General features: G+C 39.8%; 1 protein-coding gene and 1 non-coding gene across 2 annotated transcripts in view; both read right to left on the reverse strand.

The window, feature by feature from the left end:
* Window positions 1-20,330, reverse strand: part of GADL1 (glutamate decarboxylase like 1) — a 167,470-nt gene that overhangs the window by 50,953 nt on the left and 96,187 nt on the right. The window contains exons 13-14 of the mRNA XM_045436416.1: window positions 13,612-13,663; window positions 3,957-4,046 (exon numbers count right to left, since the gene is read on the reverse strand). Coding sequence (XP_045292372.1) covers window positions 3,957-4,046; window positions 13,612-13,663 — 142 coding nt within the window. The remainder of the gene's footprint in view (window positions 1-3,956; window positions 4,047-13,611; window positions 13,664-20,330) is intronic.
* Window positions 6,398-6,504, reverse strand: LOC123576239. Its single transcript, XR_006701259.1, has one exon. It is a non-coding gene; the product is annotated as a U6 spliceosomal RNA (small nuclear RNA).

Here is a 20,330-nt window from a genome sequence, read left to right on the forward strand (position 1 = left end):
GGGGCAGAGAGAGAGGCAGACACAGAATCGGAAGCAGGCTCCAGCCTCTGAGCCATCAGCACAGAGCCCGACGCGGGGCTCGAACTCACGGACTGAGAGATCGTGACCTGAGCTGAAGTCAAACGCTTAACCGACTGAGCCACCCAGGCGCCCCAGATGTTTTGGTTTTCAAGATGGGTGGAGACTTCTACTGGTGTTTAGTGAGGACCAGAGAGGCTGCTAGCTCTACAATGTATAGAGTGGTCCTGAGCAATAAGGAGCACTGTCCTGTGTCCTGCCCAACTTTCAAACGTCCTCCCGGAAATGTAGCAGGTGAGAAGCCCGGTTACAAGGCTCCAAGCCCATACCCTAACTCTGTTTTACATACAAATGCAAAAGATTCTGTGCCCATTTTTAAGAAACACTAAGTTTTTTTTTATTACTCGGGTAAATGAAGGGAAACAGGTTTTCTTCAAAGCTTTACTAAGAGTTGTGCACCGTTTTGGAAAATTATTTCACTAATACCACACCACACCTGCTATTTGCATCAGCAACGTCACCTACTGACAAAAGTCTGCATTTGTATATGGCTTACAATCACTGTGATTCTAAAAGTATGTGTGAGAATTGTACCACTCACTTCCTCCTGTCTTCTAGTGCAGTCACGCCCACGCATGTTGTAGTGAAATACGTATCTATATTATGAAGATTAGCTCTCCTTCATGTTACACGCAAGGTCTCGTGTTACCTTTTACCAAGTCAGGTGTAGGTATTGGTCTCATTTTAGGAGAGCAAAGGGGACATTGACAATATTTATTATAAGCAGGGGTCATTGGGTCTCTAGGGGTGAATATTGCTACTGCAAAGCACAGGAAGCCATTAGAGGCTTCCGGCAGGAGAGCAACATGATGACACAGAGCTGGAGGTATGGATCCGCAGAGAGCCAAGAAAACAAATGGGGAAAAGAGATGGCAAGAGACAAAGAGACCATAAAGGAGGCAAACGCAATCTGGGCAGGGAAATAACGCACACCTACAATATCACAATGCCTGCAAGCATCAGAAAGAAGAACATTTTACAGAAGGCATCTTAAAAAGGAAGTGACTAGAACTCAGTGATTGAATATGGTGTCAGAGTGACTACAGAGTGACGGAGTCCTCAAAAGTAGCCTCACACACACGCACACACATTTGCAAGCACACACACAGACACACGCTTACATGCTCTGAAACTCGCGATTCATCACCAAGTAATCCCTCTCCCGCTCCTGCTGCCAAAGGAAAGACTTATCACACCACTGATTCTGTGATCTGACAGCTCAACCTGACAATAGCCTGAACTGGAGGGGCAAAGCCTGATTCGGCTTATTTATTTGTTTGTGATTCTGCATCCAAGATAAACCCCCAAATAAATTTTAAGTGTGCTTCAAGTACACTCCAGGTTATAAATCATATACTTGCATTCTCATACTACAGTAAGCAGAAAACTACAAAGATCAAGTGCGTATATATATATATATATGTGTGTGTGTGTGTGTGTGTGTGTGTGTGTCCCTTCCTTGCCAAATCCATGCACACACACAAAGAGAGACAATAAAAGGAAACTAAGAACCTGTGAACCAATGATTATGTGTCAGCACTAGTCACATTTACTAATCAGAAGCAACCCTGCCAATTCAAATAGTATGCTATTAGACTGGGCAAGAAAACCATGGTACTAAATAGAAAAAAAAAAAAAACACTGCAAAATGAAGGAATAGAGAATCATAGATATTAACCATAAGAGAATCAGCACTACAAAATACTAGGTATAGAAAAGAATGTCCCAATTAATATTCAATTTCCAGTTAAGATTAAAAGTATATTACATGCTGATTATCTGACTTTAGCATGTATATCCATTCTTGATTTCAGCTGTTTTTGAGAATAGGTAATATGATTGTTTCTTTCAATAAAGGAAGAGCGAGTCAACAATATATAATAATGGGGCTATTTAGTTTTCCTGATCCATGAATTGAACTGTAATGAGTCAGCAAAACACAAATATCACATCCTTGGTTGCTTTTCTTAACAATGGAAAAGTGAGGAAAACGGTAACCACATCTTTCTCAACCCTGAGCAATTATTCCCCCACACCACCAAAAAGTGTCCGTTGTATTCCATCAAAGTAGACAATATCCCTAGAAACCTCACTATTAAATTCTCACATTGTCCAGTTCTCTTTTCCTTTTATGGGTTACTTAGCATCTGAAATTCTTTAGCACTCTTCTATTTGCCTTGTGTGACAAAAATGCAAGACAAAGCCCGAGGACCATGTGCACGGCCTGAAATGGGTAAGGGCGGGCTTTTCTAGGCAAAGGCACAGAGAACATCACCCCTCTCTCCCCATCTCTACTGCCTGATCTCAGGTTTGACAAGGGGTAGAATATGGATGTATCGGGTACATATTATGCTACAGTGTAGGAGGTTTAATGAGCCATGAAAAAAACCAGAGAATAACTTGCAGCTAAGAGGAGATGCTGTAGGTGAGGTTATCTGTGGTTATGGCTTAAAGGCCATGGCCCTCCCTCTTCTTCTTCATTAGCCCCAAGTTCCAAGCTCCTTGTCATGAAAGACAAGTACCCCAAGACTGCCCCTTTGCACCTCTGTCATCCTTGAATCACACCTTTTCTTCTTAAGTCCCTGGATCATCATGCTGTGGTTCTTCCTGGAACCTGCTTCTTTACAACCGTCCCCTAACTGGCTTCTACTGATTGTTCAAGACTTAGCTCTAGCGTCACCCACTGAGGAAGATATCCTCTCTCTCTCTGCTCTCAGTGCAAACAGGGTTTATCTCCATCCGGGTCCTCACTAGTTACCTTGCGATCATCTCTTTACTCATTTGTCTCCCCACTTACGAACTTCTCAAAGGCAGGAACCAAGTCTTTTTGATATTTGTATCTCCAGGGCACGGCACAGCAAGTGCTCCATAAAGGTTTGTTGCTTGCCTGCCTGGGAAGAAGCTTGCCTATAACAGCTATTAATAGTAACACCGATTTTCCCACTGAAGGTAGGAAGGGGTTTGCAAGTCGGCGGTTTTACTAACCAGGGTCATGGACGTAGCTGAGCTTGAGGGAGAAGATCCCAGGGGTAGACCATCACCCAAATTACCCAACTTCGATGTTTGCAACGTGTTGTGAACTCTGTTCTACCTGTCATGGCCTCGGGGCGACTCATTGGTTCACATCCCTATACATGATGTCTGTGCAGCCCGGGAGGGGGAGCAAGTAAGTAGTGTTGACTCAGGACTTCCCTGTTCTTCAAAATCTAATTTGGAGGCAGAAATTTAACCGGCAGGAGCATGCTAGGAGAGGGGCAGGTGAGACACAAGGAGTCTCTCTCTAGAGCCCGGGGGCTTCTTCTCACTCAGGACTGTCAGCCCTCACCAACTGTGTGGAGACACTTTCAAGCACATTTTGTTCTATGATCAGTTGAAACCCACTGCTGGCATCTCTTCGTTTTTTATCACACAAGCCCCTTGGGCATAAGATGCTTTTGTTGGTGGAAAGAACAGAAGGTTTCACACTCACAAAGGGTACCGGATTTAGACTTTTAACATTATCTCCAGGAGAGGTGACGCCAACACGGACATGTGCTGGCAGAGTTGGAGGAAAGAAGCCATTCATCATACGATTTTACCTTGTGTTCTGTTACCAGATCATACTTTCAGAAATACACTGTGAGAACTTTTCATAAATCTTAGAACGATCTCGCAAACAGCACTTTATTTCGAGTTTGTGTGTAGGTCAAGTATGTTAATTTGTTAAGTGTAAACAACGTTTATACTGTTTGGTATGTCATTAGCTTGTAATATACCAGGAACTACTTCTCTACACCTTCAGGAGGACTTACAAGCACAGAATTATTTATAGGATCAACAGACAATGGGCATCGAATCATTTCATCAAAAGGAGAAATGCAATTTTACGTATTACTTACCACATTAAGTTTTTCCCAGAACTCAGGTCCTTCTTCCATCTCTCGAAGGCTCGGCGGAATGTACCAAAAGCAAATATTGGCATATTCAGGCTGGGGGTTTAAAAAGTTTGAAAGTTATTTTAACTTAAAATTAATCTTATACTGTAATTAAGCTTAGTTACTTCTTCTAAGAGTTGTCATGTGTGTATTATGTTGATATCAAATCATTCTACCTCACTTCTGATAACAGCCTGTTGGGAGATTTTCTTCTCAGTTGGGTGCACCCAACTGAGAAGAAAAAGAGGGTGCTCATTCCTCCAGGTAAGGGATGAGCACAAAACTGGGAAAAAACATAATCAAGTTTGAAGCTGCTCCAACCAAGCTCTGATCATCAGTTAGCACCTGACACTCATGTGCCCAGAGATGCCCTGGTCCCTCCCTCTTCAACTCTGATCCTCAACTTATTTCTTATACCACCATAACCTTCTAATAATTCCTTCTCTATTTAAGGTAAAGCTGTCTTCCATTACCTGCTACACCTGACAGATGCAAAATCCTCAGTTACCTAAGAGTTGATGACATAGGACATACCTGGACCTCACTTAACCAGCCCTGCTGTGACCCTTGCCTATACCGCTTTGAGAAAAAGAGCACCATCTTGACTCGTGGCTCTCTAGTATCAGTGCCAGTCCCAGGTACTATAAGGATAGGAGTCGGCCTTTTTCAAAACAGAGATTCTCAGTCCCTGTGCTCAGAACGCCCAGCGTCTGATTTAGTCCAGCATAGAAAAGGCTGGAGAATTGGTATTTTACAAAGCATCTCAGGTGATTCTGAAGTAAGTCGTGCATGGTATATGTTTGAGAAACTCTGAACTAGAGAGGCCAGAGCCAAATCATCATCTCCAGTAATCAGTTTTGGTTAAACATGGGATAACCTGCCAGAACAGGCTTTAGTCTAGCTCTTGTCACATAGACGAGACCTTCTCCATTACACACTTCATCGTCACAGGACAAAAACGTAGTACATGTCAATGGCAATCACAAGACTTGTATTCAGTGACCAGGTGATGTGGGACGTTATGTTGGGGGTTTACAAATTAGATACACAGGGAAGATTAAATATTCAGGAAAGATTATAAGACATGACTACCTGCCCAGCAGACTCTTAGCAGTGACAGTATTTGAAATGATTTCCATTTCTCCACACAAACACGGTTTGTAGGCAATAGCCAAGGTTGTAACAGTTCTCAGTAACCATCAGAGTTATACTCTAGTGTCAGGATGAAGTTTGCAAGTATTTCAGAAAGATGGAATCGCTATCATCTTATATCTTAAGATCAAGACCAGTGTTAAAGAGAGTTTGTATTCTAGTGGATTTTAAATCAAAAGTGAATGCCCAGAAACATCCCCAGCTCAACAAGCTAAGCCCTTTCACCTTTGAAATTTGTAACATGCTTATTGGATTTGACCAAAAAAAAAAAAAAAAAAAAAAAAAAGCCACAAATCTTCAAAATATAGAGTAGTTCAAAATGGAGTACTATTTAATTCAACTCAGTTTCGGCAAACATTTATCATGAGATTTCAACAGTTTTTACAAATCCATACAATTTATACTTGGGTTTCTGATATAACTGATTTGGTATCTCTAGGAAATAAATGTCCTTCAAAATTCTTTACTCCCTTGAATGTGAATACATCTTTTCAAATAAAGTAACTATAGTTGATCAGAAAGTAAAAGAAAATATAGTTAACATCTGTCATCGGGTTCTAGGAATTCACGTCTTTTACATTAATGATGATTTTTTTTTCCAGAAATAATTTCCTGCTTCTCAGCTCAAATCCACACTTTGTCTGTCACCCTATGACAATGGAAGTGGACTCTATAAATATTTCTCCTTGCCATCTGGTCCAATCTGAGACTTTATCAGCAGAGGGTGCTGGAGGGACGCCGAGAAGGAAGAGGTATCTCTTCCGGTTCCGGTGTGCTAACCTCAGGGATCCGCCGCAGGACGTGTGGGTTTTTGAGCAGCGCTGGTGTCCAGCCACAAGTGGACCCCCTGCCAACTCCCCCCCGGCACCACCTCATCAGATGGTTTCACAGCAGACTGGTAGGGGCCCTAAATGGCTTTTTCTGGCACACTCCCCTCAGGTGGTCTCACAGGGGAGTGCTGCCAGCGAGGCACCCCTGTGAAGCCTGAGTGAGCTTCAAGGTGCTGCTCAGAGGCTTTCTCTAGCACTCTGTGCTTCCTCCAACTACCACTGGATCTCAGCCCTGGGAGGGACGGCCTCTTGCTTGGGTGCTGTATCCTGGGTTCTAAGAGTGGTGCATGTTTTCTACCTCTGCTATTTCTTTATTTTTTAGGGTTCTCTCTTTCCCTGATGAGGCAATCCCCTGTTAATGATAATAATAATAATAATAATAATAATAATAATAATAATAATTCTCCTCCTTCTCCTTCTCCTTCTGATAGGACATGCCTCACAAATTCGTGTGTCATCCTTGCACAGGGGCCATGCTCATCATCTCTGTCTCGTCCCCATTTCAGTATATGGGCTGCTGAAGCAAGCACAATAATTCTTTAGACTGCACTTTCCCACTTCAAATTACTGTGCAGTTTTTGTCTTCTTATTGGACCCTGACTAATACATCATTAAGTTATTGCTTTTCATTTGCACGGAGACATTATAAATCATTTTGTGGTAGTTTCTACTTGCTCCCGTATCTGCTCTATGTTGTATACGTTAGGACTTAGACCTTTTAAATCACCTTCTAAATTTGCTTCCTTTAGTAAGTTTCTGTTTCAATGTATTTTTAATTTTTTTTTAATTTATGTATTTATTTTGAGAGAGAGAGAGAGAGAGAGAGAGAGAGAGAGAACAAGCAGGGGAAGGACAGAAAGAGAGGGAGAATCCCAAGCAGGCTCTGCACCGTCAGCGCAGAGCCTGATGAGGTGCGGGGCTCGAACTCATTAACGATGAGATCGTGACCCGAGCTGAAATCAAGAGCCAGACACTTAGCCAACTGAGCTACCCAGGCACCCTTCTGTTTAAATATTTTAGAAGTGACATACCTGTGATTTTTGGCCAGTCTCTTTTATAATGGTGTTTTTTAGTGCTGTGACATTTGAAAACTTGTGAAGCCTTTTTGACAGTTCATTTGATTGGAAGATATTTGATCTCCATTTGGTGGAATACCTTTACTGTCATCATTTCCAAAACTATTAAGATTTGGAAAAAATATCCTTTTGAATATTCACGAGGAACACATTTGAGTTTTTCCTGTCTCTTTGCCTTTCTAGCTTGTATTTGATATGTGACTTTCTTCAAGAGGCTGCAAAGCAGTAATGAGTATTTTCAGAGTAGAACCATTCACATGGCACTTCATTGCCTATATATAGGAAAGCCTGACCTCTCGAGTGTCTTAGGAACACTTTAGTCTATGTACTCTAACACCATAAAATTGAGAAGACATAAAAAGGGAATCCAAGTGTCTAGACCAGACAAATGAGAGCGAAGGGTACAAAAACACATGTAGCAGTGAAAAACATTGTCACAACCTTTAAAAATTCATGGAGAAGTACAGAAATGTCACTAAAGGAAAGATGGATACATTCTACCCTGATTTTCAAAGAGAAAAAAATAGATATATTCTAAGAAATGAAGCAGGCACTTTATTATTGAGCAAATGACATGAGACCCCTTGGGGAAATAAGTCGAGGGTCACCAAGATGCAGTAGCTTGCATCCTCTAGAACTGAGTCATGTCAAAAGAAATTCATCTCCTTTGCTTACAGTGTCATTAGATCACAATAATAATAATAAAAAGCAAAGCTAGCACTAGGCATTTTAATAAGTAGAAATGCAGACTCTGGCAGATAGAATGAAATAATCGTGCAAGTATAGAATGGAGAAAGGGGCCATGGTGGATTTCAAGTGACTTCAAGCTTTTTTTATTTTAAATATCTGATTAGACTACTGAAAAATTTCAAAGGCAGCACTGAGTAGCACAAACAACCTTGGTTTTAGAGTCACATGGATATGGTTTGGATCTCAACTTCACCAGGTCTTTGTTTGGACAGGGGTTGAACTCTAATCTCAGATTCCTAATCTATGAAATGGAGATCATATGGTCCACTTCACAGAATTGGTTAGATAGCACAGAGATTATTTCCAACATTTACTACTATATATGGCCATACACCAGGCACTCTATTAGAAGAGTGGCTATTATATGGGGCTATATAGGTAGAACAAGATGTCCTCCTCAAGTGGATAAGTAGCCACATTAAAATCTGTACTAGGTGGGACACATCACTATTTTTGCATACAATATTTGAAGGGGAATGTTAAAGAATTATAGCCTGCCCTAAGAAGGGCAACTGAAATGTCTAATTCAATTAACAGAATTTTCTATGTTCTAGATACTGAACCAGACATTAAGATGAGAAAAATGACTACACTATATGCTTATCTCTAGGAACTCAGTGACGAGTAATGGAGCTAGATACAGGCAATTAAACTGCAATGGAATGAGCATTACAAAAGACGAAATTTCTCGTAATACAAGAAACATTTCTGGCAACAGGAATAGTGCACATGTAGAAGCCCGTGCACTCAGGGGGATGGCAAGAACTCGGAACGAACAGAGGACAGGGTATACTGAAGAGAGGTGAAAATGGGCATGGAAATGAGAGTCATTTCATGAAGGGCTTCCTCATCTGCCATGTTGGAGGGCTTTGGCTTGATTCTAGAAGAGATGTGGAATCATGGGAGACTTTTGATTTCAGGAGATTTCATTTTAGAAAGACCACAGTGTGGCTCCCATGTAGAGATGGACTGATCATAGTTCTAATGACTGAAAGAAGAATGTAGTATTTTGGTAAAGAAAATGGCTACACTACAGGTTTAGAAATGTTGGATTTGAGGTGCCTGTGGGAGTCTAACTGAAAATTTCACAACATACCTAATGTACAAATGACTAGAGTTTAGGAGGCAAGTCAAGGATGGATACATTATTGAAGCTGTCTACAACAAAGTTCTAGAAATGGATTAAACATTTCAGGGAGAGTAAGTGGACACAATGAAGAACTTAAGATGGAAGAACAGAAAAGAATATTTCATGGGGTACCCAGATGAAGAGACCTTTGCCACATAGAGACTGAGAAGAAAAAGTTACAGGTAATGGAGAAAAACTGGGAGAGAAATTCAAAGAAACCAAGAAGGAAGAGAATTTCAAGAGAGAGGGAGTAGATAATGGTGTAAAACGCTACCTAAGTCCAATGAGATGAAGACTAAACAATGTGCATCAGATTTTTGCGATTAGAAGGGTGCTGTCATCTAAATAAAAATATATAAGAAGATAACTATAAATTGCATGTACTTGATACATATTAATAGCAGGGGTCAATAAATAATAGAATATGAATAATTAGAGCTCTGGGGAAGAGAACTGAGCTGTGAATTATCCGACACAGGAAGTGTTCAGGAAGAGGTTGACATCCTGTTATGGCTACTGGTTACCATCAAGAGAGGTGTCCTGCCTCCAGCAGGAAGTTGACTGGATGTCCTTGAAGATCCTTTACACCCTGGAAAGTCTATGGAGCCAAAATAACTCTTCCTAATGTAGAATTCAGGAAGAGAAAAACAAAAAGTTGAATAATTAGGACTCTCCCAAGAGATCAAAATATGTGAATGATAGTATATGAATGACTATACCGCTAGGAAAACATTTATTAGATCTCAGATCCAACACAGAAAAACAGAAAGATTATTTTCAGGGGCCTATGAATAATGCAGAATTCATTTGAAATGATAACTTTAAATCATCTTCAAGAAAATATGCATTATTTTTGTTCCTTTCAGGAAAAGGTATTCAAATACTGGATATTCTGTTTTGTTGTGTTCATTTACTGTTTTCAATATTGCACTTAACATTCTCACTGCTATCTGCTAAAAAGTGAATATATATGTGTGTAAGTAAAATTTATATATATATATATATATATATATATATATATATATATATATATATAGACTTGCATTTTTCCTAAAGTGATAGACTTTCAGTTTCACAGACTATACTCCAATCACATCTCTCTTAAGTCTACGGTACGGTTATATCTAATCAATCCAACTAAGCATTTGTTAACAAAAAGGATAACTGCCTTGACACTTATATATGAGATTCAAGGTCTAATTTTACATTCTTTCTCCAAATGGAACACAGAGAAAAGAGGCAAATGCATATCACATACAAAACCCCTTGTAAGTGGGAAGGCTGGAGTGCTTTAAAAAAAATTTTTTTTTCAACGTTTATTTATTTTGGGGACAGAGAGAGACAGAGCATGAACGGGGGAGGGGCAGAGAGAGAGGGAGACACAGAATCGGAAACAGGCTCCAGGCTCTGAGCCATCAGCCCAGAGCCTGACGCGGGGCTCAAACTCACGGACCGCGAGATCATGACCTGGCTGAAGTCGGACGCTTAACCGACTGCGCCACCCAGGCGCCCCTGGAGTGCTTTTAGAAAGCCACCTTCACTGCTCTGGGGCCATCTGGCTCCCATAGCTAAGATATTCAGGGCAGAAGGCTGCCTAATGATTAAAACCCACCTTCACTTGCATTACAAGTTGAATGTTTGCAATTCCCTAAAATGATGGTGAGAGTTTCCTCCCTTAACTTTTAAGCCTTTAGGAGGAATATATACATAACGTTTAAGACAATCTGTCTTTTTTTCACTTTTTCTTTTAGCTCTATCAAAAGACTTCAATTCCAAGGTGCACAGGACTTTCCATAGGCACCAGAGCTCCCACAACCAGAGAAATAGAGAAGGCAGTTCAAAATTGTAAAAATAAAGAGTAAAACTCAACCTCAAGGAAGTAAAGAAGGCAAGTTAAACTCAAGAATATTTTTTTTAAAAATAAGTGACTCAGACTCAACCCCCAACCAATCCTATAGCTGTCGTTTTGCGCCTATGTGCTTATATATGCATCTCTTAAAAATATAGATGTTTTCTCATGTAATCATGCCATTATCACACCTAGCAAAATTATTGATAATTCTTTGGTGTTATCCAATAGCCAGTTCACATTAGAAGCTTCCCAACTGTTTGAAACTTTACTTTTTACAAGTGTTCAAACTAGGCAACAGCTCCCTCTGCTGCATGTGGTTATCAGGCCTCTTCTGTCTCTTTGAACCTGAGGTGATCATCGCTACCTTCGCCTTTATTTCCCTTCACCCCACTAACCTCTTGAGGAAACCAGGACAGCTGCCCTGTAGAATATCCCACATTCCAAATTTGCCTTTTTGCTTCTTTCAAGTATCCCCAGAAAGCCATTTAAATACGGATTCTCTTGCTGTCTTTGCAAGTTCTTTCATATCCCCATTTTTCAGGAACTTTGAACTCTTGCGGATAGTGGCAGAAGCCACAGTCAGGAGTCACTGGAGCAGTGTTTCTGCAGCTTATGGGGAGGGCCATCATCATACCTCACCTCTGCTACTGCAACAGCGTCCCAACTTGTCTCGTTCATCCTTTCCTTGGCTTTCCTTCACCCCCTCCCACCCCATGCCTCTCTTCCCAGGACATCCAGCACCATCTTTCAAAATGGAATTCAGACTCCTGTCTGCTTAAAACTTCTCTGATGATTACACTTGGAATAAAAGCCAAAAGTCTTACCAGGCCCTACCTGACTCTACCTGATCTGGTCTCTGCCCACCTCTCCAACTGTATCACCTCCTACACCCCTCTTTCTTAATGTGCCTTCTTCTGGTTCCTTACACACTTCGAACTCCTTGTAGCATTAAGCCTTTGAAGTTGTTTATTGATTCTACCTAGAATGCCTTTCGCTCAGACAGCTAGCTGCATGGCATGCTGTTTACCATCAATCAGGTCTCAGGTAGAAGATGACCTCAGAGGGCCCTACCTGCATGACCCAAACCAAACAAGCCACCCCCCACCGACATCCTCATTCCAGCATTCCACCATCCTTAAAAAAAAAAACAAAACAAGTTACTTAACATACAGCATAGTCTTGGCTTCAGGAGTAGGACCCAGTGATTCATCTCTTACATATGACACCCAGGGCTCATCCCAACAAGTGCCCTCCTTAATGCCCATCATCCACTTAACCCATCCTTCCACCCACCTCCCCTCCAGCAGCCCTCAGTTTGTTCTCTGTAGTTACGAGTCTCTTATGGTTTGCCTCCCTCTCTGTTTTTCTCTTTTTTTTCCTTCCCTTCCCCTGTGTTCATCTGTTGAGTTTCTCAAATTCCACACATGAGTGAAATCATGCGATATCTATCTTTCTCTGACTTATTTTCCTTAACATAATACCCTCTGTACATTGTTGCAAATGGCAAGATTTCATTCTTTTTCATTACTGGGTAGTATTCCATTATACAAACACATACACACACACATATGTGTGTGTGTGTGCGTGTGTATACATATATACCAAATCTTCTTTATCCATTCATCAGTCAATGAACACTTGGGCTTCTTCCATAATTTGGCTATTGTTGGTAACACTGCTATAAACACTGGGGAGCATGTGCCCTTTGAATCAGTATTTTTGTATCCTTTGGATAAATTCCTAGTAGTGCAATTGCTGGGTCATAGACAGTTCTATTTTTAATGTTTTGAGGAACCTCCATACTGTTTTTCAGAGTGGCTGAACCAGTTTGCATTCCCACCAACAGTGTAAAAGGGTTTCCCTTTCTCAGCAATCCTCACCAACATCTGTTTCTATTACAGAACTTGCTACATCTGTAACTATTTATTTGTATACTGGATTATCTTTCATGAACCTGCTTTATTGTTTTCTTAAGAGGTCTCACTACCTGATGCTTGTTAGGTATTAATTTGCTTGTTTATCGCCTGTCATTTACCATCTTGAGTATAAATACTCCCAGAGAGAGGGATTTCCCTGTTTTATCCTCCCATGCCTAGAACTATGCCTAGCACATAGTAATTGCTCAAGAAATCTTGCTGAATAAATGAATACCAATGGCAGCCAGATTGCTTACATATAATATAGGTTCCTAGGCTGTAATCTCTAGGGGATTTTTACATTAGGTTAAAATTGCTATATAATACGTGCTATTAGAAGATCTGAGAGAACTTTATACTTCATATTTCTTAAAAATCAGAATTAAATAACACTCTTCATATTTTCTAACCATATGTTTTAGGAAGAAAACAATATTCTCTACTTTTGCAACCACTTTACTTCTTATATATAGCAAGCAGTCCAACACAAAATGACTTATTTTCCCATTGCTCCAAAGCTAATATGCTTTCCTTATTTTATAAAAAGACAAAACTAAATGCATTATTGTACATTCACTTAATTGATTTTTCACATGCAGGCACCACTTCAGCACAGTTGAATATTCACAGTACAATCATCATGCAATTTATATATTTATTCAGTATTATCCTTGGTAATTATTATTGAGCACTTTAATTTTCAATACTTAAAGGCAAGTGTGCTCTTTGTGAATCTAACAAAGGAAAAATACTCACTAATAGAGTAAATTAACATAATGGACTCCATGAATTAAGCTAATGACTTGTTTCTAAGTCTGCAACACAAAAACCAGTGAAATATAACAGATTAGAAAATTACCACCTTCATCACTGTTGACTGACAAAATCACAAGCACAATTCCGTAATCACTTACTTCCAGCAGTAGCTTGAATCCTTCTCTTTTCTTGATTTCTTCTACAAGGTATCTAAAAATGAAAGTCACAATAATATTTATAATTTGGAATCTAAAAACTCCATGAACACAACTGACACACACACACAAACTGCTATTTCTGATGCAGAGACAAGGCTTAGAAATAAGGAAAGGCATAGGGATAGGAATAGACACGGATTTAAACACATATTCCTGAACCTACTGCAGGCCTCTGGGGCCCGAGCCAAAAAATACATCTTTTTAATAAGGTGATGTCTATCTCACATGTCAGCATCAGACTTTTACCCCACTATGAAAACCACCTACAGTATATCGGAGATACATCTCTGACCACGTGAGTTACACATTTATATTCTAGATGGGGATTTAGTATAGGTACTTAAATTACCCAGCTGGCTTTTGGTGCGTAATCCCACCTATAAGCTCATTTAAAATTAAGGAAGCTCAACATTACCTTTTCCAAGGCCAGAACCGAGGAAAGGAGAAGTGATCATTAGTATCATGTTAAAAGTTAGTGGGCTGCAGCCACTGATAGAATATCTATGAAGTCATCTCAAATGTTAGGGAAAAGAGAACTATCAGACCATAAGCAAAGGGCACAGATACATGAGATATGGAGTATGACCGAGAAAAGACAAAAACGACTTTGAGTAAATCCACACAGACACCTCTCCCCCTGGGCTTGGCTACTGTCAATAAAAAGGGGAACATTTTGAAATAATTGGCCTTAAAAATTAGTGATTTGATTACAGGTCTGGAAAAGTTTATAACCCTTGTCCCAGTATTTCAAATTTGGGGGTAAAGTGTAAGGAATGACAAAAATGTACTTGCCAGAATATTTATTGTGAATTATATGTAATAGCGAAAGAAAGGAGGAAAGAAAGAAGCAAACAAACAAACAAGAACACGACACCCAGCAATGAGGACTCGCTTTGAAACTTACGGTCCACGCATCATAGGGAATTATACGGTACAATTGTATGGAATATGAGCATGTCGCTAAACTAAACTACACATATTCAACTAATACTTGAGGACAACAAAAATGTTTTTCTTGGGTCTAAATCTCAAAAAAACTGAAATAACACAATTTACTTTTCAAATCTCAAAGGCTGTTGTAAAAAAGTTAAAATCATACACATGTTAATTTTGTCTAAATCTACATGTACGTGTGTGTGTGTATTTAATACAAAATAACCAGAAACAAGAGTAATATCCAGAAATTGGGGAACGGTCAAATAAAATGTATTATAGCAATGCAATAGAACATGATGCAGCCATTAAAAACAATAGATTATATCTACTTTAATTAAACCACAGGGATGTTTATGATGTATTAGCAAGAGATAAAAGGTACTGAGAAATACGGATAACACAATTTTGCTTTTTAAGAAATAATAAAAAGAATGCAAAAGTAATTCCTATCCACATGCATGCATGCGTGCACACGCGCGCACACACACACACACACACACACGTTTTTAACAGAGTAAAGAAAGAAAGGGTACACCATATATTGTTAGTATTTACCCAAGGAAGGAACAAACAGGACGCAATGGGGAAGAGAGAGATTAGTAGCTCTCTTTTTATATTTCTTTGCAAAGTTTCTTGGATGTGGTTACTTGTAAAATTCTTAAAAGGGAACTTAACAAAAATGTAAAGTACAAAACGTATAGACAGACACATGCAATCTCTATCTACATAAGGAAAGCTTCTGAACCATACTTTTCGCAGCTCCTCAGACACAAATGTTTGTAAGCAATATGTGAACTCTGAAGCAATGCCACACTTCACCCTGAGGAAGCCCACACTAATTCTGGACACCTCAAAGCTAGGGAAAAACTTTGCATCTCTAGAAATCCCGGGACGGGCTCTACAAGATTCTAGTTGTGCAGATCATCAATTTTGTGACTTTTGGCAAATCCCTTAGCCTCCCCAAACCTGCCTCAGTGTCCTCCTGTATATAATGGAGGTGTGGAACTAGAGGGACAAAATCCTTCCCTAACACATGATGACTATAAGAAACTTACACAAAAGTCTCCATTTAAGCTATGTCTGTCAAACAGGCTACAGCGGCTCTCAAGAGAAAGGCATCCTAAAACAGACCGGGATCATTTCAGTTACAACTCTGCTTTTTGCTAACCGTGGGGACCCAGACTTTGTGTCAGGGTTAGCATCCCCACTGCAGCTGCTCTCAGAGCCCGGAAAGCCCAGGGTAACATTCTAACTGAGTTGAGAGTGCAGGTGATTCGGGTGAAGAGTTGCTATTATAAACATCAACAAAGGCTTACGCTGGATTCCCCCAACTATGCTCCATGCCAAACCGTGTAAATACGTCTCCCACATAAAAGAGTTCAATTGCCAAATAAACGTGAGCAATGCTGGGCATGCCAGTTAGATTACTTTTGTCTACAATTAGAAGGGGACTTGGCTTAATTCATAAAGACATTTATCGGGCTGGTTGGATGGTTCAATACTGGCATCAAAAACCAGGCGTTTTGTATCGTTTCTATCATTCAGCCCACCACGCTCAGAGTGCTGATTGTCTCATGTCCACAAGATGTGTGCCACACTCCACACGTCACATCCTTGTACAACGGTGTCCAAGAGGGAAGAGAGGGGACTGGAGCAAAAGCATTTTCTCTTCATTTCTCTCTATTTAGCTAACACTATTTCCCCCAGGAGCCTTCAAAGAATTCTTCCTATATCTTCTTGACTGAGGCGGAGTCCTATATTTACCCCAAAACTAACTACAGGAAGTGGAGATTGGGTTAGACCGATGTTCCCGGCAAGACTATTGCTACCGAAATAAAATCAAGGTTCTGTTAGCAAGAAAGAAAAAGGGAGACTGGCTGTTGGGTGAACAATAAACAGTGTCTGCATGTTAAAAATGTTAAAAGTCAAGCTAAAAAATGTTTCTATATTACAGGTCCCCTCAGAGTCTTTAATGCACTAATGAACACTGAATCTCCAAGAGAGGAGTTAGCATTTCCCAAACATATTTGACCATGAAAACGTTTTTTGGAAGAACATTTATTAAAATCTTCTAGAAGTCTATTATTCCACCGAGTACAGTTTCAGAAATGCTAGTTTAGAAGTGCCTCATCTATAGGGCACTCTATCCTCTTCTTAAATAAATACTTAAATTAAATGGGTTTTTGGGAGGGAATCCAAATAAGGTTTGAGTCACTTCTGCCTACATTCATAGGGATGATTTGTTCCTCACAATTTCTCTTTTCAATACATGGAAACAGACTAAAGATAAAATACATTTCAAAAAAAAAAAAAAAACCTAATCTTATCTGATGCAAACCAGAAAAAAGCTGTACATTGAGTTTGGGGACATAATGCGGGAACCATAAACCCCTTCCACCAAAAGGAATCCGGGTAAATGGATTCAAAAAACAACAATAGCTTATAAAAACTCATCACTGTGCTTCCTACTAATCTTAACAAAAAAAAAAAAAAAAAAGAGAGAAGGGAGGGGAAAAAAACACACACACACACACCAGCAAGAATTTTCACCAATCCTACTGGGTAAAAAAAAAAACTCATTGTATTAATATTCTGGCTTGATTTTGAAGCATCCATTAATGATGTTCTTGTTCCCAAACACTTCCCTTACAAATATGCTTATAAACATGCTTCTGACATTTGAAGGCCCTCAATTCTCTGATTTGCTCAATAAGTCTGTCTGATATTTTTGCATTGAACTTGTCCTTTCGCAGGACATTCTTTCCAGAAACAGCCTTTCCAGTCTCTTTCTCAGCTACTCAGTCTCCCTGGAACACTCTGGACCAACTTTCTCTCCCAGTCTCACCTCCTCATTTGAAATTTTTTTTTTTCCGATGCACCGAGTCTCCCAGAACTCCCGAGAGGTTCCCCATCTGCTCTCTATATGCTCTGCATATATTAGAACATATTGCATGGCTTGTGTGATTCATCACAGACACCTACATACATGCTACGTTCTACTGCAATTGTGATTTTTAAAAAAATTACCAATATAAAGAAAAAGATGAAAACACTGGCCCTTCTATAGCCTTGTAGACTGTCACCCTCTCATCACCTAGAGAAATACACCAGCACAGAGGTGCCATTGTGTAACTGCTCACCTTTTCCATACTGAAAACAATAAATCCCTCAGTATTCATGCAAGTCAGTGAAATGAATGCCATCTGAGAGATTACAGAGATTGTGTGTCAAGGGAATAGATAAATGATACACTGGAGATCTAACAAAGGAGCCGAATGGGAATTCTTGGGCTGTTTGTTGTTGTTGAAAAGATTTACGCACATGACTTTTCTAGACTCGCTTTAAAAATTACCTCTTACTGAATATCCATTTAAACTGAGGGCCTTAACAAAGGCCTGGAAGGTGCCCTCAGCAACGGGTAGCCCTGGGTATTGTGAAACATTTTCAGCTCTTCTAGGCAAATATCAGGGATGCACAGTCACCTGCCTTGTGCCTGAGGTGGTGATTTTAAACCTCAGCCCTCTGGGTCTCAGTGAGGCCTAATAATCTCACATTACTGTAGGTTCCCAATGTCACTGCTTTTCAAACAATCCAAGGAGAAAGCAGGTTTTTAGTCATTAATATTTCTTGAGATAAGAGTTCTCTTGTCAACTGGAATGACAAGGGTCAAATGGAAATTAGGAAAGGCCTTAGAAATCTTCCAGGCGCTAATTTTTCCCTTTTTCCCACATTCTGACAACTCATGTGCTACTGGTAAGAGGTATGCACACCAAATAGTAACACAATCCTCATCTGCAGCTTTACTTTGCTAATTCTTATCTGCTGAAGGAAATTGTACTTCTTGGAAACAAAACAATGTTGTTCTGAAATTATAGAAATTATGCCAGGCTATGGCCTTCTGGACACGGGTAAGAATGGTTTTAAACTCTAAAGCAAGTGGCCTAGGGTCAGTGAGCTTGACCATAAATGATGTTTTAACTCTCAGGAGTCGGTGCTTTGAACTGATTATACTGGCTTACTTAATCGATGGTGTTCTAGGGCTAGGATGGACTGGCTGTTAAGAGCCAATTGTTAAATATTCACGAATTGTTGACAGCTCGCAATTTGACACCATGGGAATATTTACACCACGGGAACTGCCGGCATTTTAGACTTGGCCTTGTGTTTGCTCCTGCTGAGAGCCAGGTTCCCGGTATACCGCTGTATGTGGGCTCAAACAGAACGGACCCCAGAACGGAGATAAAGTCCCTTCTTTCCTCAAGAGCAGAACCACAAACCAATTAGCCAATCTGAAAACAAATAAAATCATAGAAATAAAGACTTACATTGCCAACTTAATATAATTCTTCATCCTAAAGAAACTCTCCATCATTTCCTATTCACTACAAGTGACACGTCTAAAACAACTCAGTGAAAAATTCATTAAAAATAGAAGGACTCAGTGTTTGCTCAGCATTGGGGGTAGAACAGGATGATTTTTGCCCACCCCGGGAATAGAGGGTTGGATTTATGAAGAATGTGGAATGTTAAGGCAAAAAAAGAAAAAAAAAAACTATGATGAATAGCAGCATGATAGAGGAGGGATTATTTCTCAAATATTTAGATACAGGTCACAGCGTCTGCAGTGATGCTCACTGAAATGTTAATTCAATTCAATTCAACTTGACAAGCATTTACAAACAATAAGTGTTTGTTGAATTGAATTGAAGTGTTAACATTTATCCTCCTGTGATATTTCTCTGCAAAAATTAGAAAGTATCCTTAGACTATAAATTAAATTCTACCCTGAGCTGAATGTTAACTTTATAACAAATATGATCATCAAATATTTATATCTAGCCTTCTTTCAAGACACCTGTCAAAGAATTCCTTAGCAGCTCAGATGGAATAATGCAGAGATTCTACCACAATTTAGTTGAGAAAATACAAAAACAAAAAAGGAAATAGAGCTTTCTGAACTTTTAAGTGAACAGAAACTATGAATATTTATGGTAGACGTTTTCATTTTTTTTCACCATTGGGTAGTTATCTCACTAATTCTGATAGAGCTACATTAACCCTACTTTTTTTTTTTAATATTTATTTTGAGAGAGAGAGAGCATGAGCAGAGGAGGGCACAGAGAGAGGGAAAGAGAGAATCCCAAGCAGGCTCCACACTGCCAGTGCAGAGCCTGATGTAGGGCTCAAACGCATGGCCATGAGATCATGACCTGAGCTGAAATCAAGAGTCAGACACTTAATCGACTGAGCCACCCAGGTGCCCCTAACCCTACTTCTAATAAAGGCATATTCTTCACCTAGTTTCAGCACATATTTTATAGAAGGAATTGACGTCTCTCCAGTGCCAAGGGAGGGCATGACCAGTGATAGTATCACATTTCCCTGGCGACAGCAACGGATTAGGGATGGACATTTGCCTCATTCAGATATAGAGAAAACTTCCTTTGGGATTGTTAAGAGAGGAGCACACTCTCTTTTTGACCTTGAACTTGAACCGGGGAGGACACAGATCTTACACTCCTGGCAGCCACCTTCCAACATAGGAATAAACCAACATAAAAGAGAGCAAATCTGAAAGATGGAGAATGATTAAGGTGACATTGTTTAAGCTCCTAGATAAAGTCATTCCAGAAGTCATCATTACACTACCTCATAAGGTACATGAGATAATAAATTACCTTTGTTTATAATATCTTGAATTATGGTTTCTGTTGCTTACCACC

This window comes from Leopardus geoffroyi, chromosome C2, assembly GCF_018350155.1.
Source record: "Leopardus geoffroyi isolate Oge1 chromosome C2, O.geoffroyi_Oge1_pat1.0, whole genome shotgun sequence".
NCBI classification, from domain to species: domain Eukaryota; kingdom Metazoa; phylum Chordata; class Mammalia; order Carnivora; family Felidae; genus Leopardus; species Leopardus geoffroyi.